At 55.0% G+C, this 26315-nt stretch overlaps 4 protein-coding genes across 7 annotated transcripts in view; all 4 read left to right on the top strand.

The window, feature by feature from the left end:
- Positions 1–1495: 1495 nt before the first annotated feature.
- Positions 1496–6533, top strand: SPATA24 (spermatogenesis associated 24). 2 transcript variants are annotated; one of them, XM_068980880.1, is made up of 6 exons: positions 1496–1615; positions 2667–2732; positions 2965–3095; positions 3181–3251; positions 5887–5989; positions 6094–6533. In XM_068980880.1, exons 1-6 carry the CDS (start codon positions 1499–1501, stop codon positions 6221–6223), a joined length of 618 nt encoding a protein of 205 aa, XP_068836981.1. In that variant the 5' UTR covers positions 1496–1498; the 3' UTR covers positions 6224–6533. The 2 variants fall into 2 exon arrangements, with proteins under 2 accessions (XP_068836981.1, XP_068836980.1); XM_068980879.1 differs by having other exon boundaries at positions 6068–6533.
- Positions 6534–8122: 1589 nt separating this feature from the next.
- PROB1 (proline rich basic protein 1) lies at positions 8123–11179 on the top strand. Its single transcript, XM_068979470.1, has one exon. The coding sequence runs from the start codon at positions 8123–8125 to the stop codon at positions 11177–11179; it is 3057 nt and encodes a 1018-aa protein (XP_068835571.1).
- A 2656-nt stretch (positions 11180–13835) lies between these two features.
- On the top strand, positions 13836–15671 carry MZB1 (marginal zone B and B1 cell specific protein). The gene is made up of 4 exons (XM_068979272.1): positions 13836–14012; positions 14829–14953; positions 15305–15415; positions 15515–15671. Exons 1-4 carry the CDS (start codon positions 13836–13838, stop codon positions 15669–15671), a joined length of 570 nt encoding a protein of 189 aa, XP_068835373.1.
- A 1397-nt stretch (positions 15672–17068) lies between these two features.
- SLC23A1 (solute carrier family 23 member 1) overlaps positions 17069–26315 on the top strand; it is a 16452-nt gene continuing 7205 nt past the window's right edge. The window contains exons 1-14 of one of the 3 annotated variants that reach the window (XM_068980868.1): positions 17069–17227; positions 18295–18356; positions 18975–19109; positions 19575–19732; positions 20450–20538; positions 20673–20740; positions 21277–21458; positions 21589–21709; positions 21956–22112; positions 22435–22582; positions 23132–23237; positions 23472–23601; positions 23700–23843; positions 24322–24378. In XM_068980868.1, the coding sequence (XP_068836969.1) occupies positions 17146–17227; positions 18295–18356; positions 18975–19109; positions 19575–19732; positions 20450–20538; positions 20673–20740; positions 21277–21458; positions 21589–21709; positions 21956–22112; positions 22435–22582; positions 23132–23237; positions 23472–23601; positions 23700–23843; positions 24322–24378 (1639 nt within the window). In that variant the 5' untranslated portion in view covers positions 17069–17145. Of the gene's footprint in view, positions 17228–18294; positions 18357–18974; positions 19110–19200; positions 19395–19574; positions 19733–20449; positions 20539–20672; positions 20741–21276; positions 21459–21588; positions 21710–21955; positions 22113–22434; positions 22583–23131; positions 23238–23471; positions 23602–23699; positions 23844–24321; positions 24418–26315 lie in introns of those variants that run through there. The other 2 variants (XM_068980867.1, XM_068980869.1) reach the window with 2 other exon arrangements.

Below are 26315 nucleotides of genomic sequence, written 5' to 3'. Positions count from 1 at the left end.
ATAGCCACTAGCCACATACGGCTATTTAAATGTCAATTTTAACTAATTAGAATTTTTATTAAATATTTAAAAAGCACTCCTCAGTCACATTAGCCATATTTCAAGTGCTGCCAAGCCATGTGAGGCTAGTGGCTGCTGGCAGTGGACAGAGCAGGACGTCTCCATCACAGAAAGGTCCATCTATGACCTTAGAGACTGATCCACAGAGGTGGCCTTACCTTCAAGGACATCAGAACAGACACAATAAAAAAGGAAAGAAAAAAAGGGAAGAATAAAACAAGGACTACCACTGGGAGATCCACAGGAATGACCATGTTTTGTCAGTCACAACATCCAGCCAAAAAGAGATGCCCAGGCAGCTGAGGAGAGCACCCTAAGTGACTTACCTGATATTTCAACTTCCCTTTGTGGTCATTGACAACATATTTTCCCAAATTCCTTCTTAATATAGCCGTTTCCTACTTGGGAGTTTCAAATTTCATAACTTCAGAATCCATTATGTTCACAAAATACTGCATAGCATCATGGTTAAGAGCATGGACTCTGAAATCAAACTGCCTCTGTCAAAACCCTGTTTCAAAGCTCAATAGCTTGGGTGACCTTGACTTACTGGGTTATTCATTCTCATAGAAACTACATTTTTTTATCTGTAAAATGGGGATATTAGAATCGAGTTCACAGTTATTATGGTCACAAGAAATAATACTAATAAGGCATAACAGTATCATGAAATAGTGAATACTTGATAAATATTAGTTCTGGTTTACCCCAAGCATAATCTTACTTGGGTTTCAAAACAAACCCTCAACGGGGATTGGTGGGGATGTGTAATCACCTTATTCTTCCTTGCCTCCATTTTACAAGTCTCCTTCATGCCTGATTTCAGTTCTAATATCTTCAGACTCTTCAGGTTACCCAAAGCCTGGTCCCAGAATATGAGGACTCTTATCTTAGATGAAGTCACTTTCCTTTTCTATTTTTGAGCTTTCCTTCATTGGGAAGCTCAGGCCTCCAAAGTGTGTTCCTAAGAGCTTCGAAGAGGGATCACATTAGTCTCATACTATGCGGGAAATTCAGAGTTTAGAGTGGGATAAAGACACATGCAGGGGTTGTCCACTCTTGCTTCAAGGTCTTGTATGTAGTTTAATGGGTTCTGGGGGAAGGCTACGGGCCAGCGTGAGTGTTGCCTGCCCCTCAGCCCTTAGAGTAAGTTTAAACCGGGCTCTGCCCGCTCCTCAGGAATGCGTAAGAAAGACACCATATAACAAACGTGCAAATTCCCTATAAACCTAAAGTACTAACGGTGCTGCAGGTTTTCCGCCCCAGGCGGCTCCTGTAAGAAGGCGACTCTTTTAAGAGGCGGGCCCCATCCCTGCAAACAAAGGAAGTCCCCGCCCCTGGTTGCCAGGGTGCTTTGTGGCGTCGCATTCTCATTGGTGGGCGTCAGCGGTGAAGCTGCCCGCGGCAGCCATTTCCAACGAGCGGGCGGGGGCGAAAGATGGCGACGCCCGTCGGGTGGTCGCAGAGGGGCTCAGGGTCGGTGTGTCTCGCCTTTGATCAACTGCGGGACGTGATTGAGTCTCAAGAGGAACTGATCCACCAACTGAGGAATGTGGTACGCAGCCAGAGAGCTGGGGGAGGCCTGACTGGACGCCTACGTGGTGGGGGCGGGGCCAGGCCCTGTCCCAGTGCCAGGGGCGTGCCGAGACCACATTGCCAATGGCGTCACCTGGAGGAGGCGGGGCCCCGATGTGTTCTGGCTGGTAGCGGGGTAGAGCCCAAAAGGGACTGTGTCTCAGGAACATTTACCCGGAAATTTTAGAGAAAACCAACTTGTTCTCTGCTCTCTTTGCCTGGTTGTCCAGGGCCTGGTAGATATGGCAGCCTATTCACTGAGCTTCAGTTTCCCCATTTCTAATTGGAGATGACTTCACTGTGTACAGAGTAACTATAACATCATCTCTATTGTGGAATCCCCTCCCCATGCTGAGTGCTGTAAGCTCTTCACACGTTAACTTAAGGGCTTCCAACTCCTTTATGTCCTTTGCTTTTGCCTTGTCAATCAAATGCAAAGCTGGGACAAAGCACTGGAGCCACAAATTTCCCGAACATGTATGGTAAAATCATGGCCAAGTGGGATATACGATTTTTCTGTTTTGTTTTTTTATCTTGATAAGAAGGTGAGGACATAGATAAAACTGACTTCACATATATTTCTCACTCCAATGTTTAAATGCAGCTCTGAACACTGAATTACCTAAAGGTATCCAGGCCTTTCTGTTGACAGCTGGCCTTTACATGTGTGTTCTCATTATCTGGAACACTTCTCTTTTCCATCCTTTTTTTCTGGCCCACCCATATTTAGCAGTCAGATATCATGGTGACATCCCTTCCCTTGAAGCAGTTCTGACCCTTCCCCAGGCTGAGGCAAAGGCCTCATAGCACACCTCATGGTGCCCACAGTGTCTTCTCCATGAGACTTATTGTTGTGTGCAGGACCTAGAGTTGAGCATCAGTGAATCTTGTGGAATGAACTTTCCCTTTCTTGGGCCCCACTGTCATCGTACATACCCTGGGCATCATCCATTATCTATCCCAGGCCCTGGTGCCTAGAGAAACCCCTCCCACCACAACCCAGGCCCTCTCTGAGCCAGGCTCTGTTGCAGATGATTCTCCAGGATGAAAATTTTGTCAGTAAAGAAGAGTTCCAGGCAGTGGAGAAAAAGCTGGTGGTAAGTAATAGTCTCTGTGAGCTTCTCATCTTCCCCCATTTCCCAGGATCCTAGTGGTTGGGCAGTCCTTGAGCACTGACTGGTCTCTGATCACCTCCAGCCCCCATAGTGAGGACAGAATCTTCCTGTACCATGCCTTCTACATGCCTGTCTGAGAAAGGGGGCTGATTAAGGGGGCCTAGGAGACTCAGCGTGGCTTGTGGTGATAAGGTCACTGCTGCTGCCCCTGCAGGAAGAGAAAGCAGCCCATGCCAAGACCAAGGTTCTCCTGGCCAAGGAAGAGGAGAAGTTGCAGTTTGCCCTCGGAGAGGTAGAGGTGCTGTCTAAACAGCTGGAGAAAGAGAAGCTGGCCTTTGAAAAGGCGTGAGTGGACCTTGGTAGTGGGGGAAGAGCTGGGGCTCCCATCTGCCCATCAGCCTTCCCACCTTTCCTTATCTTTTCCACTCAGGCTTTCCAGTGTCAAGAGCAGAGCCCTGCAGGAGTCCAGCAAGAAGGACCAGCTCATCACCAAGTGCAATGGTAGGCGGGAGGCCCGCAATCCCTCCCACGCTTGCTTACACGGGCTCTTCCCTAACAGCCCAGTGCCTGTGTCCAGGGCAGGGTTTCACCCCAACTTCTGTCCCCGGCTGAGGATACAGGCCAGCCCAAGCGGGCCACACCTTCGCAAAGGCCTTCAGGGACCAGGCAGGCCACGGAAATGAGGGAAGTGGTTGGTGTACAATATTCTTCATGGCCATAAAGGAACGGGCTCGCTCCCATTTTTCTTGAAACATACGACCTTCTTAGTCCACCTTTTTGTTTTCCCACTTTTGGTGACTAATAGAAATAGTGTACTTTACTCATAACTCTGCTTTCAGGGAAAGAATAGTCCTGTATGGAAGCTGACCCTTAGTCTGAGTGTTGGGGACCCAACAGGGAGAAATGGGGACTGTGGTAATGTGGAGAGCCATACTCCTTCCCAAGGGCCTAGCACCTCTGCTGTGGGAACAGGGGCCCAGTACAGTCAGATCTTTAAAAAAGAAACTGGCAAGCACATTCTAATGGAAGCTTTCCTGCCTTTTTCATGTTGGCACTAAATTTAAAAATTCAGAAATGTTCAAAGTATTTTATGGCCCAAGGAAAACATGTCTGTGGGCCATTAGTTTTCACCTCTGCTCTATGCAGGTGCCTGTGACCACTTGTTGGCTCAGTTGGTGCTTTGAGTTTTGAGGGACTTTCAGTCAGCTATTCAGTGTCCTGAGACCTTAGAACCCCTTTTCATTTTCCCAGAATGCCAAACTCCCCTTACTTACTTTAAGAAGTAGATATGAATTCCATATGCAACATTTGCTTCATTCACTGCAGTGTTCATTTTGAGTAGATCAGAGTTCAAGCCCAAAAGAGGTTCAGGGTCTCTCCTGATGGGCCCTCACCTGGAGTCTTGGGCACCCCCTACCTACCAATGCAGCCTTCTCTTTCCCCTGGTGAGTACTCTCACTGGAAAGATGCCAGCAGGCTGCCATCTTGATCTGGCCAGGTGGACTAACAAGCCTCATGGTTGTCTAAGGCAACCTCATGGCCTCATGGCCTCTCCTGTAGCCCAACAGGCAGGCAGTGCCTCCATACCCAAAGATGCTGCTCCCCTAGTCCTTCCCTTTTCCCTGGGTTTCCCCCCACTTCCCTAAAAGGAACGTAGGTAGTGGTGAGGCCCTTCCTTTAGGACATTTCCTAGAGATCAGCCATGGCCTCAGGGTTCTGCGTCTGCTTGTGGAAAGTGTGTGTGAGTCATAGGGGAGGAGCCTGGCTGCCTCCCCGCAGAAAGTTCTGAATTCCTCCAGAAGGGCACAAGCCCTCACCTGAGCAGATCTGGTGACCTGAGCCACCCCCTGGCCTGACTTCTAACCCCCCACACCTCCCTTTATGTGGTTCCAGGTTGGTTTTACACTTACATAGTTCCTTATTCTTCTGAAAGTCTTTTCTAACCACTGTCTCATTGGGTGCCACTTAGTCTAAATAGCTCTCATTTATTTTAAGAGTCAAACAAATTTCTGATGCTTTTTTCCCATAAGAACTTCATAAGCAATCAGATTGGATTCACTGACTGACCTGGGGAAGGAGGTTAAATAGCACTGGTCCTGTGACCCAGTGTGCCCAGGTTTTCCTTCTTTTCCTTCACCCATGTCCCTGTTCAACATATGCCGTAATTTTTTACCAGATTTTCTCTTCTGAAACTTTAACTGCTTCAGCATTTCTGCATTTTCAGAGCTTACATTCTAGTTAATCTTTGTCTGGCCTTTAAACGCTGTAGGATTTTCTTCTTGGAGGATCAGAATTTTTCAGGGCTCCCTGAGGGACATTATGTAAATGAACCAACCCCAGATCCCTACAGCCTCATTGGGTTTTAAGCCAAGACACAAAACTCATCCTTGCATCTAATGAGCTCTTAATCTGGGGGTAAGCTTTGCCACCACTATCTCCCTGGGGTCCTGTCTTCTCACCTGAAGCCCTAAGACAGGGCTGGGCATCCTGCTAGCCCTCAATGGGTGGGTGGTTTGCAATGACTGAACTAGGTGATGTTTCTAAGACTTAAACTCCCAGGGGTCATCTTGTTTATTCATTCCACAAATAAATGTATTGTGCATCTGTTTAATACTATGTGCCAGGTACTATTTTAGGCCTTAGGGTTAAAGCCGTGAATAAAAAAAAATCTTTGTCCTGTGGACCTTATATCCTAGTAGAGGAGAAGACAGGAGCAAAATATGAGGTCTGTGTGATTTAAGTGCTAAAAGGGAAATAAAGCAGGAAAATGAGATAGGAAATATTGGGAAGTGAAGGGTTGTAGTTTTAGACTAGGAAGGGTCTCACCAAGGAGGTGATATATGTAAAGAGCTGCAGGAGTTGAGGGCAGTGCTGACCATCTCTCTCCAAGGTCCTTTGCATGCCCACAGGGGAGCCACCTGGTCCAGAATAGAGTTGTGAAGTCACTGACACACACCCCCACCCCATCAGGACTCTATAATAAACTCATCCTTAAAAAGGCTTTAGCAGCTACTCTTGGACAACCCCTGGGTAGAGGGGAGCCAAGTTCTGAAAAGACCCACAAGGGAATACCTTATCTCAGGAAGGATCCCATGGGATGGGAACCCCTCCTCCTCCCTGCCTCTCTCCCCCACAGAAATTGAGTCTCACATTATAAAGCAAGAAGATATACTTAATGGCAAAGAGAATGAGATTAAGGAGTTGCAGCAAGTTATCAGCCAGCAGAAAGAGATCTTCAGGTGAGGGGTCTGGGCCAGGCTGGGGGTTGATGGAAGTGGGGAGCCAGACCTCTGCTCCCTACCCTGGGCTGTCCCCAGCCCACGCCCAGCCGGCTCCATTGCAGGAATCACATGTCTGACTTCCGGATCCAGAAGCAGCAAGAAAACTACATGGCCCAAGTGCTGGACCAGAAGCATAAGAAAGCCTCGGCGACGCGTCAGGCCCGGAGCCGCCAGCGTCCCAGGGAAAAATAAAATGGTTGTCGCCTTCCTGTTAATCTGGCTGTAATGCCCAACCTCTGCCTTCTCTGCTCTGGAGGTCCCCATCCTGACCCTTCCTGTCCCTGTGGGTACTTCCCTCAGGCCTCACAGTGGCCTGGACCCCAGAGAAGAGGCAGGGTAAAAGGCAAGATACCCCTTCCTTCCTCCCTGCCTGCCTTTTGGACCACCACCTGCCAGGCCATTCCTGTGCTCAGAAGTCTGAGGATGCACATCGAGTCTCCAGCCCCTGCTACTCCCCTGGCTCCCTCCCTTGGGTGATGGTGGGGACCATGGGGTACGGGGTTGTAGCCTAGGGAAGGAGTGTTTGGTTGTCTAGTAGGCACTATCCCTTCTTACTCTTGGTATTAAATTCCTTCTTATATAAACAGCCCTGGTTACCCTAGTGCCCTTGTGAATTTAACTCCAAACTTGAAGGGCTATGTGTGCATGTGCTGTGTTATGTGTCTGAGACACCCCAACTGGAGAGTTCAAAGATGGTGGGTTCCAGGACCACAGTGAATTTGGGAAATCAGTTTCTATCACATAACAAGAATGTTATACCTGTGAATCACTTTTGCATCTTCTTAGACTTCTCTGAAACAGAAGCTTATATGCACAAATGGAGGAAGAGGAAAAGACTGCTATGGTGGTGGTGTGGTTTTTTTTTCCCCCCTGCTATGTCTGTTTTTAAGGTGGGATAACAGTCTGTGGAGGGGTTATGACTTTGTGACCTACTCGAGTTGCATATACAGAGCTGAATGTGATGGCCAGGCTTGGTCCTCTCAGAAGCCATCACTAATGTGCCCTAGGTGATCAAAGGGACACACCCAGGCAGGGGACCCACTCAGGGGAGGCTGAGTCAGATTGTCAAGTCTAGCCTTTCCTGGGTCAGTGTGAGGCTGAGTCCGTAGGAGGGGCCAGTGCTCTTGCTTTAGGGCCAGCTGGGGCCTGAGTCATAGCAGGACCTTGAAGCCAGAAGTTTAAGGGCAAGTGGTGCCCATTGTCATCGTCCCAGGATAGTAACAGGTGGTAGCTACTTCCCTATCAGCAGTTGTCCCCAGGACAGGTCCTAAAGTGATGGGGCCTGGAATGAGGGCATTGTGAGTGCCTGGGGGAACACAGAGCTATTCTTACCACAGGCCTTTAGAGAAGGAACCGCAGCTACCCTAAATGTTCCTAAAAGATGCCATATTAGCATCTGGGCCTTGTTCTGACAACCTGAAAAGTTACCACTGTCCCCTCCAGTCTAGGTTTCCACAAAAGCAGTGGGTCTAGACAGGGATATGTTTTCTGAGGCCCCAGAACAACTTTTGGAGTTGGGGGAGCTCTCCATGCGATGCTCCTCTATCAAAGATATGGGGCAGGTGGTGGTGATGGTCACAGAAGGTGATGCATGCTCCCTTATGAGCTCTGGCTGGGACAGGCTTTGTGAGGGCCAGAGGGGAGGGGTGCGCTGCAGTGATGGAAGACATGGGGAGTTGACAGATGAAATTGCCAGACCCAGGTTGTCTGGTCTCCTGGCTCACACACTGATCCACACAGGATACTTGACCTCAAGCAGGTCCCTGCTCAGCCTCAGTTCCTTTACCTGGGATGAGTGGAGTTGGGCCTGGCTCCTGGGTCCAAGTTGGATGTTTGCCCTCCGCTCACCTTCCAAACCAAAGCCTGGAATGTCACCCTAGGCTCTCAGGTTCACGCCCGAGAAGGAATCTAGGCTGGTAGGGCCCAAGGCCCTCTGGCTGCCTATGCGGCTGTCTTAGGAGCGGACGCGGCCACTTTAAGGCGTGGTGACCCCCCACGGCACCCGCGGGCGGGGCGGGGACAATGCGGGCGTCCGCGCGGCACTAGCGGAGGCGAATGCGAGGGAGGTAGTGCGCCGCGTCCGGCCCCAGCATGCTGACCGCGTTCGCCCAGCCAGCCCTGCCTGGGTTCCCAGGGCGGCTGCCTGCGGGCCCCGCTCGGCGCCAGGACTCGTCTGGTTCGTCAGGTTCCTACCACACTGCTCCGGGTTCTCCGGAGCCCCCGGACGTTGGGCCGGACGCAGAGGGCCGGGCGAATTGGCCCAGGGTGGCCCCTGCGCTGGGGGCGGGCGTGCAGCCTCGCCTGTCCGTCAGCGCCCAGAATAGCCGCCAGCAGCTACTACCCGGCTCGGGTTTCCCGCGAGGCCCGGCCTCCGGCCTGCGACCACCCCAGCCCCAGCTGCGCATGCTGCCGTCGGGGGAGATGGAAGTCATCTTCGGCGCTGGGCCCCTATTCAGCTGCTCTGACGCAGAGGATAGAGAAGTGCAACAGCTCACGACGCCGGCCTTCCGCAGCCTCTCTCCGCCTGGGTCCGCGTCTCCCATCCCTGGCGAACCGCAGCCCCAGGGCCCCGACGGTGGCTCGCGCTGGGCCACTTACCTGGAGTTGCGGCCCCGCGCGGCGAGTCCTGCCACCCCATCGCAGTTCGAGTGTGTGGAGGTAGCACTGGAGGAGCATACCGCGCCTGCCAGGCCCCGGACGGTGCCCAAACGTCAGATCGAGTTGCGCCCTCGGCCCCGGAGTCCCCCGCGGGAGGCCAATGCGCCGCGCCCTCGACTGCTTCTGCGTACTGGCTCCCTGGACGAGTCTCTGAGCCGCCTGCAGGCTGCCGCGGACCTCGTACAGACGGCGCTAGCCAGAAAACTGAGCCCGGCGCCCCCTGCCCCAAGCAACGCCACCTTTGGACCCACGGTGCCGCCGGAGCCTGCGACCCCGGAAACGCCCCGCAGTACTCGGGTGGCCCTGGAGGAAGCCAAGTCTCTGCCGCCTCGGGTGAACTATAGTTCAGCCCCAGCCAGGGCCCCAAGACCGTGGCCAAGCCTCCGGGAGCGCGCAATTCGGCGCGACAAGCCCACGCCCGGGACCGAGCCTCTGGGTCCAGTTAGTTCCAGCATCTTCCTGAAGTCAGGGGAGAAGCCCGAGGAGGTGCACCAAAAAGAACCGAAGGCTCATTTCGCGCGAGATACTCCGGCTCAAACCGTCCTGAGGGCACAGGGTCCGCCTTTCCAGTCTAGGCCCCCCTGGGAAGTTTCGAGTAAGACTGTGAGACGGAGGAGCCCATCCCCGCCGTGGGAAGCCCCAAATGGGACCGTGCGGGGTCCTCACTGCACCTCCCCCCAGAACCTGTCCCCCTGGAATCGAACAATTCGGAAGGTGAGTAGCCCATCGCTCCCCGAGGCATCCTCTACATGGGACAATCAGGATGCTGCTGTCACGGAAACTGTCAGCAGAAAGAGCCCTTCCCCTCCGACCCTTTCCCAGTGGAATCGGGGTGTTGCCAGGGCAAGAAGCCCATCCCCCGAAGCTCCCTCCTCGTGGGAGGTGCCGCAGCCGGCAGTTGGGGATGCAGTTGAGGGAAGTAGGAGCCCGTCCCCGCCGACCTTGCCCTCGTGGGAGACTCCAGATCGTCCTGTTGGAACGTGGAGCCCATCGCCCCAGGAGACGTGGAACTCCACAGTGCAGAGCTCATCCGTAGTGTCTACACGCGTAGCTATTAATGGCGTGGCCCAAGAGGAACTGGTGCCGCCCACGCCGTCTGCACCAGGGACTCCAAAGCTAACAAAGGTTCAAAGTCCGTCCACGCGGGAGATGCCGGATCTTGCCTCCCGAGGCAACCAGCTGTCGCCAGAGGTGGCTGCACCCGAGCTGCCTCTCAGTCGCAACCTGGATGCCGATGCGCTCCCTGAAGCGGTGGGCTCTGGAAAAGCGGCCTCAGGGCGTCCGCGCGTGGCCATTCCGCGGCCCCGCGACGTACGCAAGATAGTGAAGACCACGTACGCGCCGAGCTTTCCCGCAAGCACCCCTGACTCAGGGCTCCCCGCCCCTCCGGCAGAACCCCGCGGGGATGAAGGCAGCCCATCCAAGACACAAGAACTTCAGGCGCTGGGGCCCCCCGCCCCGTCTCACTACACTTCCATTTTTCTCAAGGACTTTCTGCCGGTTGTGTCCCACCCCTACGACCCCCCAGAGCCAACCCCAGACACAGTCCCCCGGGACGTTACGCAGTCCAACGGGGTCCTGCGGCGGAGGGCAGAGAACAGCACGGCGAAACCCTTCGCGCGCACTGAGATCCGCCTGCCTGGTGCCCTGGCCTTAGGCCGCCGGCCTGAGAGAACCCGGGGAGTCGCGGTGCACGGTCCTGGCGGAAAGAACCGGGATGCAGAGGCCCAGCGCTTGGTCCCGGACGGCAAGGGTCGGACCAGCCCTCTAGGCGGCGCTCGCACCTCACCCCAGCAGTCGCCAATAGGGCCGGCAGAGACCCAACCTCCCGGACCGCCCCGCCCCAGCTCCCCGCAGGCGCACCCTAGCTCGAGCTCTGGAATAGAATCCAAACTGGAGACGCCCCCTCAGGCCCCTGAGCCCGCGGCGGCGGTCCAGTCGCCCCTCCCGCGGGAGCCCCAGGCGTCGGCTCGTAGAACGGCCCGGGCCCAGCCCCGCGCTGCCTCGGCGCCTCCGCTGGACCGGTCCGCGGACGGTTCCTCCCAGGGGGTTCGTAGGCCGCCAGGGGCTGCAAACCCGGGGAAGGTCCTAGTGGACCCCGAGAGCGGCCGCTACTACTTTGTGGAGGCGCCGCGGCAGCCTCGGCTGCGGCTGCTCTTCGACCCTGAGAGCGGGCAGTACGTGGAGGTGCTGCTGCCACCCTCGCCCTCGGTGCCGCCCCGCCGCGTCTACACTCCGCTGGCCCTGGGCCCCGGCCTCTACCCGCCAGCCTATGGGCATCTTCCCGGCCTCTCACTGCCACCATCCCCCGGCCCGCCGGCCTTCAGCGGCCCACAGCCACCCTGGGCCTCCGAGGCGGGGCCCCTGGACGGGATGTACTACCTGCCAGTGAGCGGGACACCCAGCCCCGCACCTCCTCTTCTTCTCTGTGCTCCACCCTCCAGCTTGGGTCCCTCGCAGCCCAACAAGGGCTCCTTGTTCCCGGTGTGAGACCCCAGGGCCTGATCCGCAGGATGTTGGGGCCTATTGATGGTCTTAAAGGTTTTGGCATCCAGTCCTTTACCCTCTTTTCCTTCAAGCATCTCTTCCTTTTACCCATCTCATGCCGGTTTTGTTTTTTTTTCAGACCGGAAGTTACCTTCAGAGTATCTGAGACACGTTGGGGTGGGGGTAGGGGTGGGGTTGGGGGTCTAATGGAGCTGGAGCTCAGTAAATGGCTGTCTGTCCCCCCTACCCCCCAGCAATATCCTATACCCTTTCCCGAAGTCCCAGAGTGTGGTTTGTTGGGGTGTGTGGGTGGGTGTGTGTTGTGGGCTGAAAAAATGCACAACATGAGATTTGTGAGTTAAGTGTTACTTGGGGCAAAATGAAAAGCTATAAGCCTGGGAGACAACCTCTCACATAGGTTGTCTGTGTGGGGGTAGGTCAGTATATGTGATTTTGGTGAAGAAGGTTAGTGCAATCAAGCACACATTTTGGAAGAAGATTGCTGCTAGTCACAATGAGCAGATGTCTATTTTATTGCTTTTCTAGATATGAGAAGATTGCAAGAAATGGGCTCATAAAAACTTCTCCTGAAAATAAATATCTAAAGGCCTATTTTGCCAGTTTCTCCCAGAGCACAGAGGGCCTCATTCCTAATCTCTGCCCTGAACTTTCAGGGTGGGTTGAAGGTCAGCGATTGCAATGGCTAGTGATTTCATCTTTGTAGAGGCAGGTGACAAGTGACAATTTTTAGTTGGCAGTGTGAAAAATCCCAGGACATGGCCCCAGGAACCGACCTGAGGGGGTGATGGGGTTTCTCAGGGACAGCAGGAAATGGGAGCTGCAAGGAAGGGGCTGCCCCTGGAGGTAGGGAGATGTCTGTCTCTCCCAGAAGGTGGGCCCAGTTGAGGTGGAGCAGGCTAGTGAGCAATGATGGGATGAAGGGAGAAGGACACTGGTATCAAGTCCATTGTTCTTTGGAAGAGGATCTGAGTCTTGACCTGGGAGGCTGTGGGGGAAAGTGGCTGGAGAAGGCCCTAGGCGAGGATCATCTGAGAAAGGGAGCTGGGGGTCAGGAGGTGGAGGTAGATCAGGGAAGTAGTATGGGAGGGGCCGTGGAGGGTCAGCCTGGGACTTAGGGGGGTGGGGACTGGGGAGAAGGTGGGAGGTGACTGTAGTCTGCAGCTGGGAGTACTGCCCCTCATTCCCTCCTCAACTCCAGCCTCTGACTTGGTTTATCTAAGCCCTCAGAACTGAACTGGCTCATTCTGGAGTTAAAAGGGTGGGGGGGATTCTGGCTGTTCCCAGCGAGAGGGGAGGAGCAGATTAGTGGGTCGTTGGGAAAGACTTAAAAGCAGAGAGGATGGTTGAGCTGTTGTCCCAGAGGAGACTCTTGACCTTTCTGGATGGAGTGGAGGGTGGGTTAGGGCTGTCGAAAGAAGGGATGCCCCTATGTGGAGCTCTCAGCTGGTTCCACTCGCCTGGTAACAGATGTGGCAGCCATGCCTAGAGAGGGGCTGGCTCTGCAGGCTGGTCACAGCGTAGGAAGGGACAGGCCCCACAGTGTGTGTTCCAATTGCCTCGAGACTCCAGGAGAGCAGAGGGGGACGCACAGAGTGGGGGGTGTAGAGTGCTGAGTGAAGTGACTGGGCCTTGCTGGACTGACACATGGTGTGATGAGTTTGCGGAAGAACAGTTAACCATTAGAAGCAGTGTTAGGGATGGAGATCAATGCCTTTCTTAAATTCCAGGCCTCTGGTGGACCTGCATCTCTTGGAGTCACTGCCCCCGTCGCCTTGGATTGGAAACAGAGAACTATGAGTCAGAATAACCTGGACATCTTTCTGTGGCCAGAGGTGCCGATGCCAAGGAGGGCCCTGGGCCACTCCTGGGCCCCTCACTTCATCGTGATGTGCAATAAACCCAATGGCCCCAATGGCTGGAACAACTGGCGTGAAGTGTCTTGATTTCTTGCTGGGGCCTCTTAACACCCCCTACAATGCCGTCCATGCCTGGGTGTGGCTTGGGGGAAAGTATCACATGTGTCTTTCATACACTGTGGCGTCCCTCCTTCAGGAAACCTGCCTCTCAGGGAGGGAGCCCTAGGTTGGCAGTCACGCCTGTGACCTCATTTCCTCTGGCGGCTGAGTGGTCAGTGGGCCTTGGGGATCAACCAGGCTTGGGTTCCAGTCTCAGCATAGCCCTTCTAGCTGTGTGGCCTAGAATTTCTCACTTTTCTCTGAACCTTTGTGTTCTTGGGGGTAGATTTAAGACAACAGTAACTCGTCATCTCCTCCTGATAACAGATGTGGCAACCATGCCTAGAGAGGGGCTGGCTCTGCAGGCTGGTCCCAGGGAGCTTAGCACAGTGCCTGCCATGTGGCCTGTCCCAGGTCATGAGAGGTATCAGCTCCCATGTGTCTTTGCCCAGGCCCAGCCCCTCTCCTTGCCTCATTGGCTGGAGCCAGGGTCCCACGAGAGAAGGTGCACACGTGGAGTCTCCAGGGCCCTGGGGAAGGGAGAGAATGGGAGGGGTGAAGTGTCAGTTCCCCATTGGTCTGGGCCAGGTGTTCTGAAGCAGCCCCCACTACACACTCATAGAGAGGAACCCACACACCTGCACCCCAACCACAGCCCTTGCTCATAGTCAGCTCCACAGGCCATGAGGCTGTCACTGCTGCTACTGCTGCCGCTGCTTGGGGCCTGGGCCATCCCAGGGGGCCTCGGAGACGAGGCCTCACTCACTGCCACTGCCCCTGAGCTGGACGATGAAGAGAAGTTCTCAACTCACATGCCAACTCACCTGCGATGTGATGCCTGCAGGGCGGTGGCCTACCAGGTGAGCCCCCCCTCCCCCAGCAGTTCTCCTGCCCCTACACAGGCCCCTTCTCAAGCTAGACCTTTCTATCTGCCTCAGGTTCCAGCACTGGCCTTCGATCCCCAAGCCCATCCCCAGGCATCAAGCTAGACTCAACCTTCCATGATATTGCCATCTTCACCTCACTAGAACCTCTGTCCCTCAGTTTACCTGTCTGCCCAACAAAGAGCAGACAGACCATCTCTGGGACATGAGGGAGTCCCTAGCTAGTCCTCTCAGACTACTCCCTTTCCAGGCCGATCCTGAAGTCCGGACTCCTTCCCAAAGCATGCCTGGGGAGCACGGGGGTTTGTGTGCATGTGTGTATGTTTGTCGAGTCCGTGAGCCCATAAGCATGTGTGGGTGTCTTGAGTTCACATACAAACCTGTCAAGCATGTCTGAGTACTTGTGTATGTGTGTGTGTATGTGTGTGTGAGTGCTATGACTACATGTGTCACTGATGACTGAGTGGTTTTCTTTCCTTGTTCTTGTGGTTTTACATCGCATGTGGTGATGGTGGGCAGGTGTGCCCTGCAGGAGGGTCCCCAGTGCCCAAGCCAGCTCAGCTTTGCCCACCCACCCACCTCATCCCAAGGCTGTGGATCCTGCCTCAGCTGGCGCGTTCCCAGCTTTCTGGACCTGGGGGAGGGCCACGAAGTCAGCCTCACAGGTGTTTCCTGCTCAAAATGTTCCGATGCCTCGTTCTTCCTCCGAGACTCAGGTTTCTGCTCTCCCCCGCCCCTCCTTCCGCACTGAGTAGTTCTGAAGCCCTGGTTCTGAACCCCTCTTAATTCCAGATGTGGCAACATCTGACAAAAGCTGAGGCCAAGCTTCTCCCACTGGACTCTGGGGGCCGTCATGAGCTGAGTGAGTCAGTATACACAGACGTCCTGGACCAGAGCTGCTCTCAGACCTGGCAGGGGTGAGTTGAAAAATCTGGCCCCTGCCTCACTTCTCCAGGGGCAGGCTGATGAATGGGGGTCATCATCCTCCCACTCACACCATACACACTCCACAAGGTCTCTGGCCCAAGGGTAGGGGCTGGTTGGGACAGAGGCTGAACTCTGGAGCTGGAAGCAAGCAGAAGAGTGGGTGGCCAGGGGATAAGGGTGTTGTGTGACTTTGGGCCAGGGGCTTCCCCTTTCTGGTCCTCAGTTTTTCAGCAGAGAGGACCAGAATCTGGGCACTAAACTTGGTAGATGTCCCATGTGCCCCACTTCGGGTAGATACAGGCTCCATTAATGCTGTCCCCCTCTCCTCCCTCCACCTCCAGCTATGGAGTTGGAGAAGTGGACCAGGTGAAACGTCTCATGGGCCCAGGACTTAGCCCAGGGGCACAGCCGAGCATCATGGTGATGATCATGGAGGGGCTGTGGCCCACCAGGTGATGACTGGAGGGTTGGAGTGGGATGGAGCCCGTGCAGCCTTGAATCTGCCCATTGTAGGCAGGGCAGAGTCTGAGGCTCCTGCTGGGCTCCCCTAGGCTCTCCAAGACCTGCTTCCACTACCTGGGTGAGTTTGGAGAAGACCAGATCTATGAAGCCCACCAACAAGGTCGAGGGACCCTGGAGGCGCTGCTGTGTGGAGGCCCCCGGGGGGCTTGTTCAGAGAAGGCTCCAGACACAAGGACAGAGCTCTAGTCCAACTCCCCCTTCCCGCTCAGCCCCTGAAGAGAGCTGGCCTCCCTCTTGATCCGCCTCCCTCCTTTCTGCAGGCGGCCTGGAGGGCGGGTGCAGGGAGGCCTCCCTCCTCCAGCCTTGGGGGCCTGGGGGACGTGGCCAGGGCCTTTCCCTCTGAACTCAAATAAAACCAGTGACCTCCACTCCTTCTCTCTGCAAAAGGTTCTTGGGGGGCTGGGAGGATAAACATTGGTGTTTCTGCTGGAGAAGGCCAGGGACAAGCCCCACAGTTTCCCAGAGGTAAGTGAGATCTGTCATGGTTGAAAATGTGAATGAGCTGTCAAAGGCACATGAAATGAGTTATCAGACGTTTGGAACCCCAGATCCCTCACGAGAGAAAACGAAAGCCAAGGAAAGCTCCATAAGCACGTCACCTGCGGACACACCCACTGCAGCTGCTGCACTCGCTGTGCCCCTTTCAGAACACTAGTCTCCCTGGGTCTACACCCAGAGGCTGCTCACTTTCTAAACTCTGCTTTTGACCCAGCTGGCATGACCCAGGGCAGGACAGGGTGGGGTTCCTAGAACAGGCTGTATTCCGGATCTTGGCTCTACGTCCTGCTCTCCCCAGAAATTCTTCTCACCTGCGGCCCTTCCTTTAGCTGCAGAGAAAAGAGCTCCACCTGGGTTGCACCTCAGTCTGGGTATTTGGGGTCAGTGATGCTCAAGCTTGCAGTTTCCTTTGTATCTCTGGGAGACGGACAGAACAGACACTGTAATACTCTGTTGACACCTTGGCTCAGACAACAAAAAAAGACTTAGGCAGAGTCCTAGGTGAAGTGGCAGGGCTGGGAGGGATTTTACATTTAGGGGTTGAGGGGAAGGATAGTGCTGGAGGAATGGGGGTGTCCTGGGCAGGCCCTGACCACTGTGGCTTCCTTGAGCTGCCCTGCAGCCCAGCGCTCTGTGTTCCATCACCTGTTCTCCACTGCCTGAAGCCCCTCCCCTGGCCCTCAGGAGAGAACCCTAAAGCCCAGGGAGAGCCAGGGTCCAAGGCATTGGCTGAGGCTTCAGAAGGAGCAGGTGTGGAGCTGGGAGCCGTGATGTGGACCTGCGTGGTCCTGTGTGAAGTGACTTAGACTTTGCATCAGACTCTGGGTGCGTTTGTGCAACTGTGTATCTGAGATCATGTGCAACTTGCCGGCCTTGTCTCCATGTGTGTGTGTGTGGTATGTGGTTTGGGTAGACTTGAATGACCAAAGGACAGTGTGTGGAAAGGGTGGGGCTGTCTCTCCAGCCCCCTAGGGAGTACCGAGGAAAAGAGGGTGGGGAGGAAAGTGCTGAGGAGTACAGGCTTTGAACTGGTCAGACAACTTTGGGAACCTGGGAGCAGTAGCCAAGAAGGGAGAGGAGAGGACAGGCAGGCAGAGCAACGGGCTGGAGGCTGGAGCAACAGGCTGGAGGCTGGACAAGCCTTTGGATTCAGGGCTGTGACATGAAGCTGCTACCCAGCTGGACAGCGATGCTGCCTGGGAGCCCTCGGGGCAGGCCCTGGCCGTGGGCACAGCGACCCAGAAGTAGGTGGACCCTAAGGGGGCTGGGAAGGCACGGAAGGGACCTCGGGCTCAGCCCCCGCTGGCCTAGAGCCTCAACCCCTGGGCTTTCTCCAACCCCTAAGCGGGGAAGATGGTCCGGCCCAGGACTGCTTCAGGGGCTGTGGGCCATCACACAGGGCCATCACACAGGGCCTGACGCTTAGAAAGGCACCCCCCAATTTGGTTTAATGCTCTGCTGTTGCTGTTTTAAAATTTATAACACTTTTGGAACAGGGGTCCCAGGTTTTGCACTGGGTCCCACAGATCACACAGCTGGTCCTGGCTAGGAGGTAAGGAAAGGAATCCTTGTCCTGACACAGAGGACAGGCAAGACCGGGCTAGCCCTGGCAGCTCCTTGGGCCTATCTGATTTTGCCTCAGGGACCCTGAGCGGTAGTGGTGGGGAGGGCAGTCCTTTATGACATTTAATGTAGAAATAAATACAGTGGGTTTAGGCGTTCAGGCAAACCTAATTTTTGGAATGGTTTTCTAAAACCTTGCGACCTGTGTGGCCTTGGTCAGATCACATCTCCTAAATCTGTTTCATCAGCTGTAAAACAGGTTAATAGAGCCCAGAGCCTGGGGTTAGACTTGACAATACAAGGATGTTGCTTGGCACGCAGTCATTCCTCAATAACAAGATGGGTTATGATGATGATAATGATTAACTTCTTATTAATAAGTAGAGAAGAGCCTGATTCAGAGTGTGACATCATATGTGCCCAGGGTCACTCCCTTTCTCCTCACCTCACCCAGGGCCTGGTACCCTTCCAAGGTCGTCCACTCCTCACCCTCCCTCTGGCCCTCTCTTGGAAAACTCATGGCCCGTGCCCAGGCTCAGGTACAAGCAAGGGAGTGCTCAGGAGGTACCTGTGGCCGAGGCTTGGGCGGCCTTTTCCACTACAGCCAGAGTTAATACGTTACCTCAGCCTGGGCCCTCCTTTCGCAATCAGTGATAGAGATCTGGTTACAGATTTACTTCAAACAATGCCTGATATGTGGAGTAAAGTCCTCCTTGGCCTTCGTAAAGCCATCCCTCCTTCTCCTCAGGAACGGCTCACACCTGTGCCCCAAAGATGAGGGCCCGGGAGGACGCTGAGGGCCAGACACAGGTGCTGGGGGATGAGTGGGAATGGGGTGGGGTGGGTGGGGGTGGGGTGCTGTGCAAGCCTGCTCCCTCTCTCTGCTGTGCAGAGAGAAAAGTTCTGATGAACTGGATCAAGAGTGACTGTCCTAGGTGGAATGTGGCAACTGGGGGAGGCGGTGGGGGTGGCAGTGGGGGTGAAAGAGATTTCTGCTTTGGGACTGGCTGACTCCAGCCTGGAACGAGCAGGGGGCCAGCCTACCACCCCCCACTAGCGGACACTCCAAGGACCGGGGCACTGGTGGGACCAGAGTGGGTCCAAGAGGGTCTGTCTTGGTCTTCAGCCCTCTTGGCCTCTTCCTGGGGTACCTCCAGGCTTCTGACTCACGGGCCCATTCCCTTGGCTAGAAGGCCCAGGTTCTGGGGGCTCCTGGAGCCAGCACAGTGGACTCACTCCTGCACAAGGCAACGTGAGGTGGGAGCCAGGTGTAGCCAGGCCAAGGGAGAGCGGGTAGGTGAAGCTTGAGGGAGGGCAAGGGCCCCCATCTGTGGAGCCGACAGGCCACTCGGGGCACCTGATTGATTCTGAAGCAGAGTGGACTTTTTCTGGGTGTCAACGCTGAGTTCTTCTATATGCTGCCCCCAGCATGAGTCCCTGGGTTCGGCAGGGACCTTCACGAGGGACCCCCCAGCGTCCCTGTCCACAGAACCCAAGTTTGACATGTTGTACAAGATTGAAGATGTGCCGCCCTGGTACCTGTGCGTGCTGCTGGGCTTCCAGGTGGGCGTCTCCCCAGGCCTGCCCCCTGCGCAGCCCCCACCCCGACCACCCTGCACCCACCCCAGGATCCCAGCCCCCTCCCTGGCCAACGAGGTCATCCTGGGTAACAGGAAGAGAAACCTAAGGTCAGCAGCAGTGACTGTCACCAAGTCGGTGGGGAAGAGGCTTGATAGGGCCTGAAAGGGACAGCGCATCACCCGCCAGGGGGAGCGCCAGTGACAGGGAGGAGGCCCACCCCACAGGAGCTGCGGGAGTAACTTGGGGCAGATGGCGACTCCCAGAGAGGTGAGTAGTCGCTCTGTGGGAGTCCCTTATAGGAGTATCAGTCCCAGGTGGGCTCCCTGGTGGGGCTGGCCTGGGCTCAGGCCCACTGAGGCAGGGTGAGGGCTCTGAGGCCCCCCTGCTTCTGGGTGGGCTCCCTGGGCCCTGCCTCTCATGCTGTCCCCCACTCTCCCCCGCCCCTAGCACTACCTGACCTGCTTCAGCGGCACCATCGCCGTGCCCTTCCTGCTGGCTGAGGCGCTGTGTGTGGGCCGTGACCAGTACATGGTCAGCCAGCTCATTGGCACCATCTTCACCTGTGTGGGCATCACCACCCTCATCCAGACCACACTGGGCATCCGGTGAGCTGCCCATGTGCCACCTGTACCTCCGACCCCGTTCCCATAGACACACGCAGCGACCCACACAGCAGGGGCAGTCTCAGAGGGCTCTCGTGGGACACAAAGAGCTGCTATTTGTGCCCACCTGCTGCTCTGGCTTCCAGGCCAGACTTAGAGGCAGGTGGCTGGGGTCCCACCCTGGACCCCTGGGAGTTCCTCAAGGAAAAGGAACGTGCTTGGCTGGGCTCTCCTCTGTTCAGCCTTACTCTGGGCAATTGGGACCACTCGCTCTCCTGCTTCCAGAGCCTTTGCGGGCCCTTTCAATGGCCTGTCCTCCTGGGGGCTCCCTGCCCCTTGTGCATAGTCCTAGGCCTGGGTGGCCTAAGGATGGTTGTTTGTGGGAAGGAAGGTTGTGAGCAGAGCTTGCACACAGGAGCCAAGCTATCCACTCCCGTGCCCATGGCCCGTCACAGTGCAGGAGCTGGTGCTCAAAGGGAAAGGGAGCAGGTTATGTGTTAGGGGCTCCATTTGTTTTCTTTCTTAGGCACCCAAAATGTCCCCGAGTCTGGCCTGAGGCCTCAGTGAGTTCCCTCTGTTCTGCCCCGGCCCCTGTTCCTCTGTGTCTCCGTCCCGGTGATTCTCCCGGTGCCTCTCTCTGTGCCAGTCCCCCGCCCCATCTCTCGTTCCTTTCTCCCCACCTCCCATCCGTTCCCTGTGGCTCTGTGCCTCTGCCTCCAGGCTGCCGCTGTTCCAGGCCAGTGCCTTTGCATTTCTGGTCCCAGCGAAAGCCATCCTGGCCCTAGAGAGATGGAAATGCCCTCCAGAAGGTGGGTGCATTTCTGGGGTCTGCACTGGGAAGGGGAATCCCCGGAGCCTGGAGGTCGGGGCTGTCCCGTGTCCATTCAGGGCAGCATCTTTCCTTTCTCTCTGTCCATGTGTGTGTCCCTATCTCTGCCCACAGAAGAGATCTACGGTAACTGGAGTCTGCCCCTGAATACCTCACACATTTGGCACCCACGGATACGAGAGGTGGGTTTGCGTGTGGGGCAGAAGAGGCCTGGACTTGAGAGTGTGGTTAGATGGAGGGGAAGGCCACTGCTGAATTGGGGGATGCGAGAATGTGGTCCAGGAACTTTTTCTGTATAATTTTATGTAATTATTTATTTCCGGCTGTGTTGGGTCTTGGATGCTATGTGGGTTTTCCTCTAGTTGCGGCAAGCAGGAGCTATTCTTCGTTGCAGTGCATGGGCTTCTAGTTGGGGTGGCTTCTCTTGCTGCAGAGAACAGGCTCTAGGGCATGCAGGCTTCAGTAGTTGCATCACGTGGGCTCAGTAGTTGTGGTACCCGGGCTCTGGAGCACAGGCTCAATAGTCGTGGCGCACGGGCTTAGTTGCTCCGAGGCATGTGGGATCTTCTTGGACCAGGGATTGAACCTGTGTCTCCTGCATTGGGAGGCAGATTCTTTACCACTGAACCACCAGGCAAGCCCCTTGGAACATTTTTTTTTTTAAATGTAGATGTCATGGCCCCTACATAGTGACTTACAGCTGATCTTGCTTTTCCAGGTCCAGGGTGCAATCATGGTGTCCAGTATGGTGGAGGTGGTGATTGGGCTGATGGGGCTGCCTGGGGCCCTGCTCAGTTACATTGGGCCTCTTACAGTCACCCCCACTGTCTCCCTCATTGGTCTCTCTGTCTTCCAAGCTGCTGGCGATCGAGCGGGCTCCCACTGGGGTATCTCAGCTTGGTGAGTGGGCACCAGGCCTGGTCCTTGCCCAGCCCCAGTCCCTCACTTCCCTCGTGTCCTGCCCCCTTAGCCTTGGCTCTTGCCCCAGCACAGCCCACCAGCCATCTTCTCTTTGTGCTTCTGCCCCCAGCTCCATTCTCCTGATCATCCTCTTCTCCCAGTACTTGCGAAACCTCACCTTCCTGCTGCCTGTCTACCGCTGGGGAAAGGGCCTCACTCTCTTCCGCGTCCAGATCTTCAAGATGTTTCCCGTGAGGAGCTGACAGGCAGCTCGGGCTGGGACCAAGGCAGGGGCTGGACCTATGTCCAGGGCCAAGGTTGGGGGAAAGGGCCAGGGCAGTAGGGGAGCTAGAGGCAAAGATGCGGCCCCAGCCAGGAATGGAGGCCAGGGTCTGAGCTAGGGCTGGGGCACCATGGGCCTGGGGCTCGGGTTAGCTGGTCAGCCTGGACGGGGCTCCCTGGGCCCTCGGTGCACCCCTCACCCACCCTCGCTTCAGATCGTGCTAGCCATCATGACCGTGTGGCTGCTCTGCTATGTGCTGACCCTGACGGATGTGCTGCCCTCAGACCCCACAGCCTATGGCTTCCAGGCACGAACAGATGCCCGAGGGGACATCATGGCTATTGCTCCCTGGATCCGCATCCCTTATCCCTGTGAGCAACCCATCTGGGCCCCTCTGCCTCTAACTGAGACCATCAATGTGGCTCCTGGTGACCCCAGTCCATCTGATGACATAATAAGTATCAACTGCACATTTAAAGTGTTCCAGGCAGAGTGCCAGTGTATTCTGACATAGCCTCACTCCAGCTTTATGACTAAGTGATCCCAAATAAGCTCCTGCAACTGTACAGCCCCCATCCCAGCCTGAGATCCTTTTACCCCTCCCGCTGCTCTACCCAAGTACTGCCTGTTCTACTCCCTGACCAAGCTAGGAACACTCACTGCATCGCTCCACCTGTCTCCCTGTTGCTTCAGGTCAGTGGGGGCTTCCCACTGTGACTGCAGCAGCCGTCCTGGGAATGTTTAGTGCCACATTAGCAGGCATCATTGAGTCCATTGGGGATTACTATGCTTGTGCCCGCCTGGCTGGTGCACCACCCCCTCCAGTACACGCTATCAACAGGTATGCCCACCTGCCCTCCCTAATGTCTGATCCCCTCAAGGGTCACTCGGAAGCAAACATTGGGACAGAGTTGAACCCCAGAGGAGGGGGACAAGGAGCTGGGCAAGTCACTAACTCACCAGGATTGGTCCTCCTTACTTATGAAGTGAGGATGCTCCCATCACTTACTGTTGCGAATAGCTGAGGAATAACAAAGTCTTAGAGAAACTACAGTCACTGACAACCTTCTGTGTGTCTAGCCCTTGGTGTGCGTTCTCTCATGCAATCCATTAATGGCTCTGTGAGACAGTACTCCTATTGTCCGCATCTTACAGATGAGGAGATAGATGCCCAGAACCACCCAAGGATTAAGTGCCAGGACAGTGGGACTAGCTTCAGATCTGGGATCCTGGCTTCCAGACCCCCTCTGGCCTGGAGTGGGGGACCACTATGGATAGTTAGTTGTAGCTTGCACAGTCCTAGAGACGCGAGAGATCTGGCCAGGGCAATGGGAGGACGCAAGCCAGGATAGAGCACGGATCAAGGCCCCCACTTGCCCTTTCCTTACAGGGGTATCTTCACCGAAGGCATCTGCTGCATTATCGCGGGGCTGTTGGGCACGGGCAACGGGTCCACCTCATCCAGTCCCAACATTGGCGTCCTGGGGATTACCAAGGTGCCCGGATTAGCCAGAGCTCCCCAAAGCCCCGCCTCCATTCAACGTACCGCAGGCCCTACCCTAAACCCGTCCTACTTTGGCCTAGGTCCCGCCCTACACCCTGCCCTGACCCATTCGTGCCCTGCTCTTGTAACAGGCCCTGCCCACCCACCACACCCCTCCCCTCCCGCAACTAACCCTCCCCCCAGCCTCGTCCTCTGGGTCTAGCCCCACCCCCTGGCTCACTGGCAGGTGGGCAGCCGGCGCGTGGTGCAGTATGGTGCGGGCATCATGCTAGTTCTAGGCACCATTGGCAAGTTCACGGCTCTCTTCGCCTCACTCCCTGACCCCATTCTAGGGGGGATGTTCTGCACCCTTTTTGGTGAGTGTTGCGCATGCTTTTGAGGACGCAGCGTGGTCTCAATGAGTGGAGCCCACTCAGCGGGCTAGGAACCTCTAGCGGTTCTCTTGTGCCCTCAGGCATGATTACAGCTGTGGGGCTGTCTAACCTGCAGTTCGTGGACATGAACTCCTCTCGCAACCTCTTCGTGCTTGGATTTTCCATGTTCTTCGGTCTCACGCTGCCCAATTACCTGGACACCAACCCGGACGTCATTAGCACAGGTATTCCCAAGAGTCTACCCATCGCAGGGTGGGGGAGGTATGATGGGCTTGACTCTGAGCATAGCCTCTTCCCTCAAAGGCTCCACATAGCCAGAGCCACAAATCCTCCCCAACTCTGGATGTTAGTCAGCAGCCAAGTGGCTAATTAATAACTGTCCTTTACTAAGACATTTTCTGTGTCTTAACTTTACATGTGCTTTTACTTTTACACAACAGCTCCATGAGATACATACTATCTTCATGTTAGAGATGAGAGGGGTTAAATGATTTGTTGCAGGACAAGCAGCAACCAGCAAACTGAGATTTGAATCCAAGGATGGGAAAGGCAGAGGGTATAATCCTGAATGTCCGGATTTTGTACTGTCCTATCTCCACACCTGCTCGACAAAGTCAGCAGGCTGCGCAAGTGGGGAGCGTCTCTGAGCTCTGTTCTCTGGATGAGGCCATCACGTTCACTGGCCTTTGGCCTGTTCCACAGGTGTTCCTGAGGTGGACCAGATTTTGACTGTGCTGCTGACCACAGAGATGTTCGTGGGTGGGTGCCTCGCTTTCATACTGGACAACACAGTGCCAGGTACCAGTCAGCCCTGGGAGGGGAACAGAGAACCACAGAGGACTCACAGGCAGTCCACCAGGTCTCCGGAGCTGTGGCCAGGTCAGATGCAATGCAGGCTCTGCAGGGAGAAGCAGGGACAGATGGGCTGGAGGGAGACCAGCCTCATAGAGGCCAAGTTTCCTCTTGGTCTTGAAGAGGATGTGGCTAGGAGAGTCATTCCTGGGCCCCATGAATTGTTTCCTTGCCATTTCTTGGTTGCCACTGGATTGAGGGGTGCCTTTGTTTTCTTAGGACAGGTGGGAATGTAGCGTTAGTATTTTGGCAAAACCCACTCCAGATATGCCAGTGATCTGTCATGCTGGCTACTAGGAGAGCTCTTAACATTTCTCTTTGGTATCAGGGCTTTTTACAGGGGTCATGGAGGATACATTGTGGGGTCCCTGAGAATTCTCCTAGCCCATGTTTATGTGCCCCCAAAATATAAAACCTAAATGTCGCCAGGTACTCTGACTAGTAATAAGACTTGTTAGCATTTACCAAATATTTACGGGTCAGGCAGGGAGCTAAATGCCTCATTTTATCCTCAAAAACTATCCTGTGAGGTGGACTATCAATACCACCATTTTATGTGAGGAAAAAGAATCAGGGGTTAGGTGACTCACTGAAGGTTTTAAACACTGCAAATTTGGGATTTAAATAAAAGTCTATCCAATGCAGTTAGTTCACAGTCTGTGTCCCAGCCACTCTACCACTTTGCTGGAGAGTTCCAGGGGAAGTGTAAGATCAAGGAAAGCTCAGTGGAGACAGGGGCTAGAGTGCATTAGTCCACGGAGATGAGATTGGAAAAACAAGATGATAGCTCTCCATCTGCTGCCACTTAACAGCCTAAACATAGCTGGCTCCACTTGCTTTCCCCTTGAGCACAGGAATCAGGGGCTGGCTGTGCACAGCTGGTGGGTTAGAGTTTACATAGGGAAGGGGTAGGGCTCCCTGGTACTTTCAGGGATTTTAGATAGCATCAGATGAGGGAGCTCCTGGTAGAAGCTGTCCAGTGAATAGATGGATTTTGGCACCTGATAACGGCACCCCGCTCCCCCACTACACACACCCTCTAAAGGAAGCTGAGGTGAGACCTGGAGCTCAACCTGTGGGTGTAAAGACAGGGGAGTGGTGGCCTTCCCTGGGAATCCAGGGAGATGGAGGCATCTGGGCAGGCAGCTGTAGAGGGGTTTGTGATTTGGGAAGCTGGATTAAGCTACCCAGATGCTAACAGCCTCAGAGTGCCAGAGTTCTTCACATTCCTTTCAACCCAAATGCCCATCATTAATCCATCCCTGCCAATCATTATATGTGTTATGCTGCATAGTACATAATAGTCGTTCAATATGTATCGATGAGGAGTCTGAAGCTCACAGTGGTTAAATCGTTTGCCTAAGGTCACACACCCTGGACTCAAACCCAGGTCTGGCTGGCCCAGAATCCAGTCAATAATGGAGTCATACAGCTTTATTGTGTGGGATGGGTACACTTTGCGGATAGACCACTTTGTATTTGCTCTTTCTTCTTTACCTACCCACAGACCAACCTTAGAGGGGCAAAAAGTTTAGTTCAGCAAGTGCTCCTGAAGCCTACCAGTATGGCCGTGAGTTAGACATGTAAGGGCAAAAAGTCAGCCAACAAGATAGAAAGTGAAAACCGAGTTGAAAGCAATTTAGAGCAGTAAGTGAATGAGCCTGGGCTTGAGTCATCCAGAGCGCTTCCTGGATGATTCTAGATGGGCCAAGGAGACTGGAATGTGGACAAGAGTTGAAGGCACCACAGGGAGGGGTTTGGAAGGCAGGTGGGGAGCACGCACTGGCGGTTGTGTCCCGGCAGTGGTGAGGAGTGGGGCTGAGACACCCCAGTCTGGTGCCACA

This window comes from Capricornis sumatraensis, chromosome 9, assembly GCF_032405125.1.
Source record: "Capricornis sumatraensis isolate serow.1 chromosome 9, serow.2, whole genome shotgun sequence".
Taxonomy (NCBI): domain Eukaryota; kingdom Metazoa; phylum Chordata; class Mammalia; order Artiodactyla; family Bovidae; genus Capricornis; species Capricornis sumatraensis.
The sequence above is the reverse complement of the archived record's forward strand: the minus strand, read 5'-3'. Positions and strand labels throughout refer to the sequence as shown.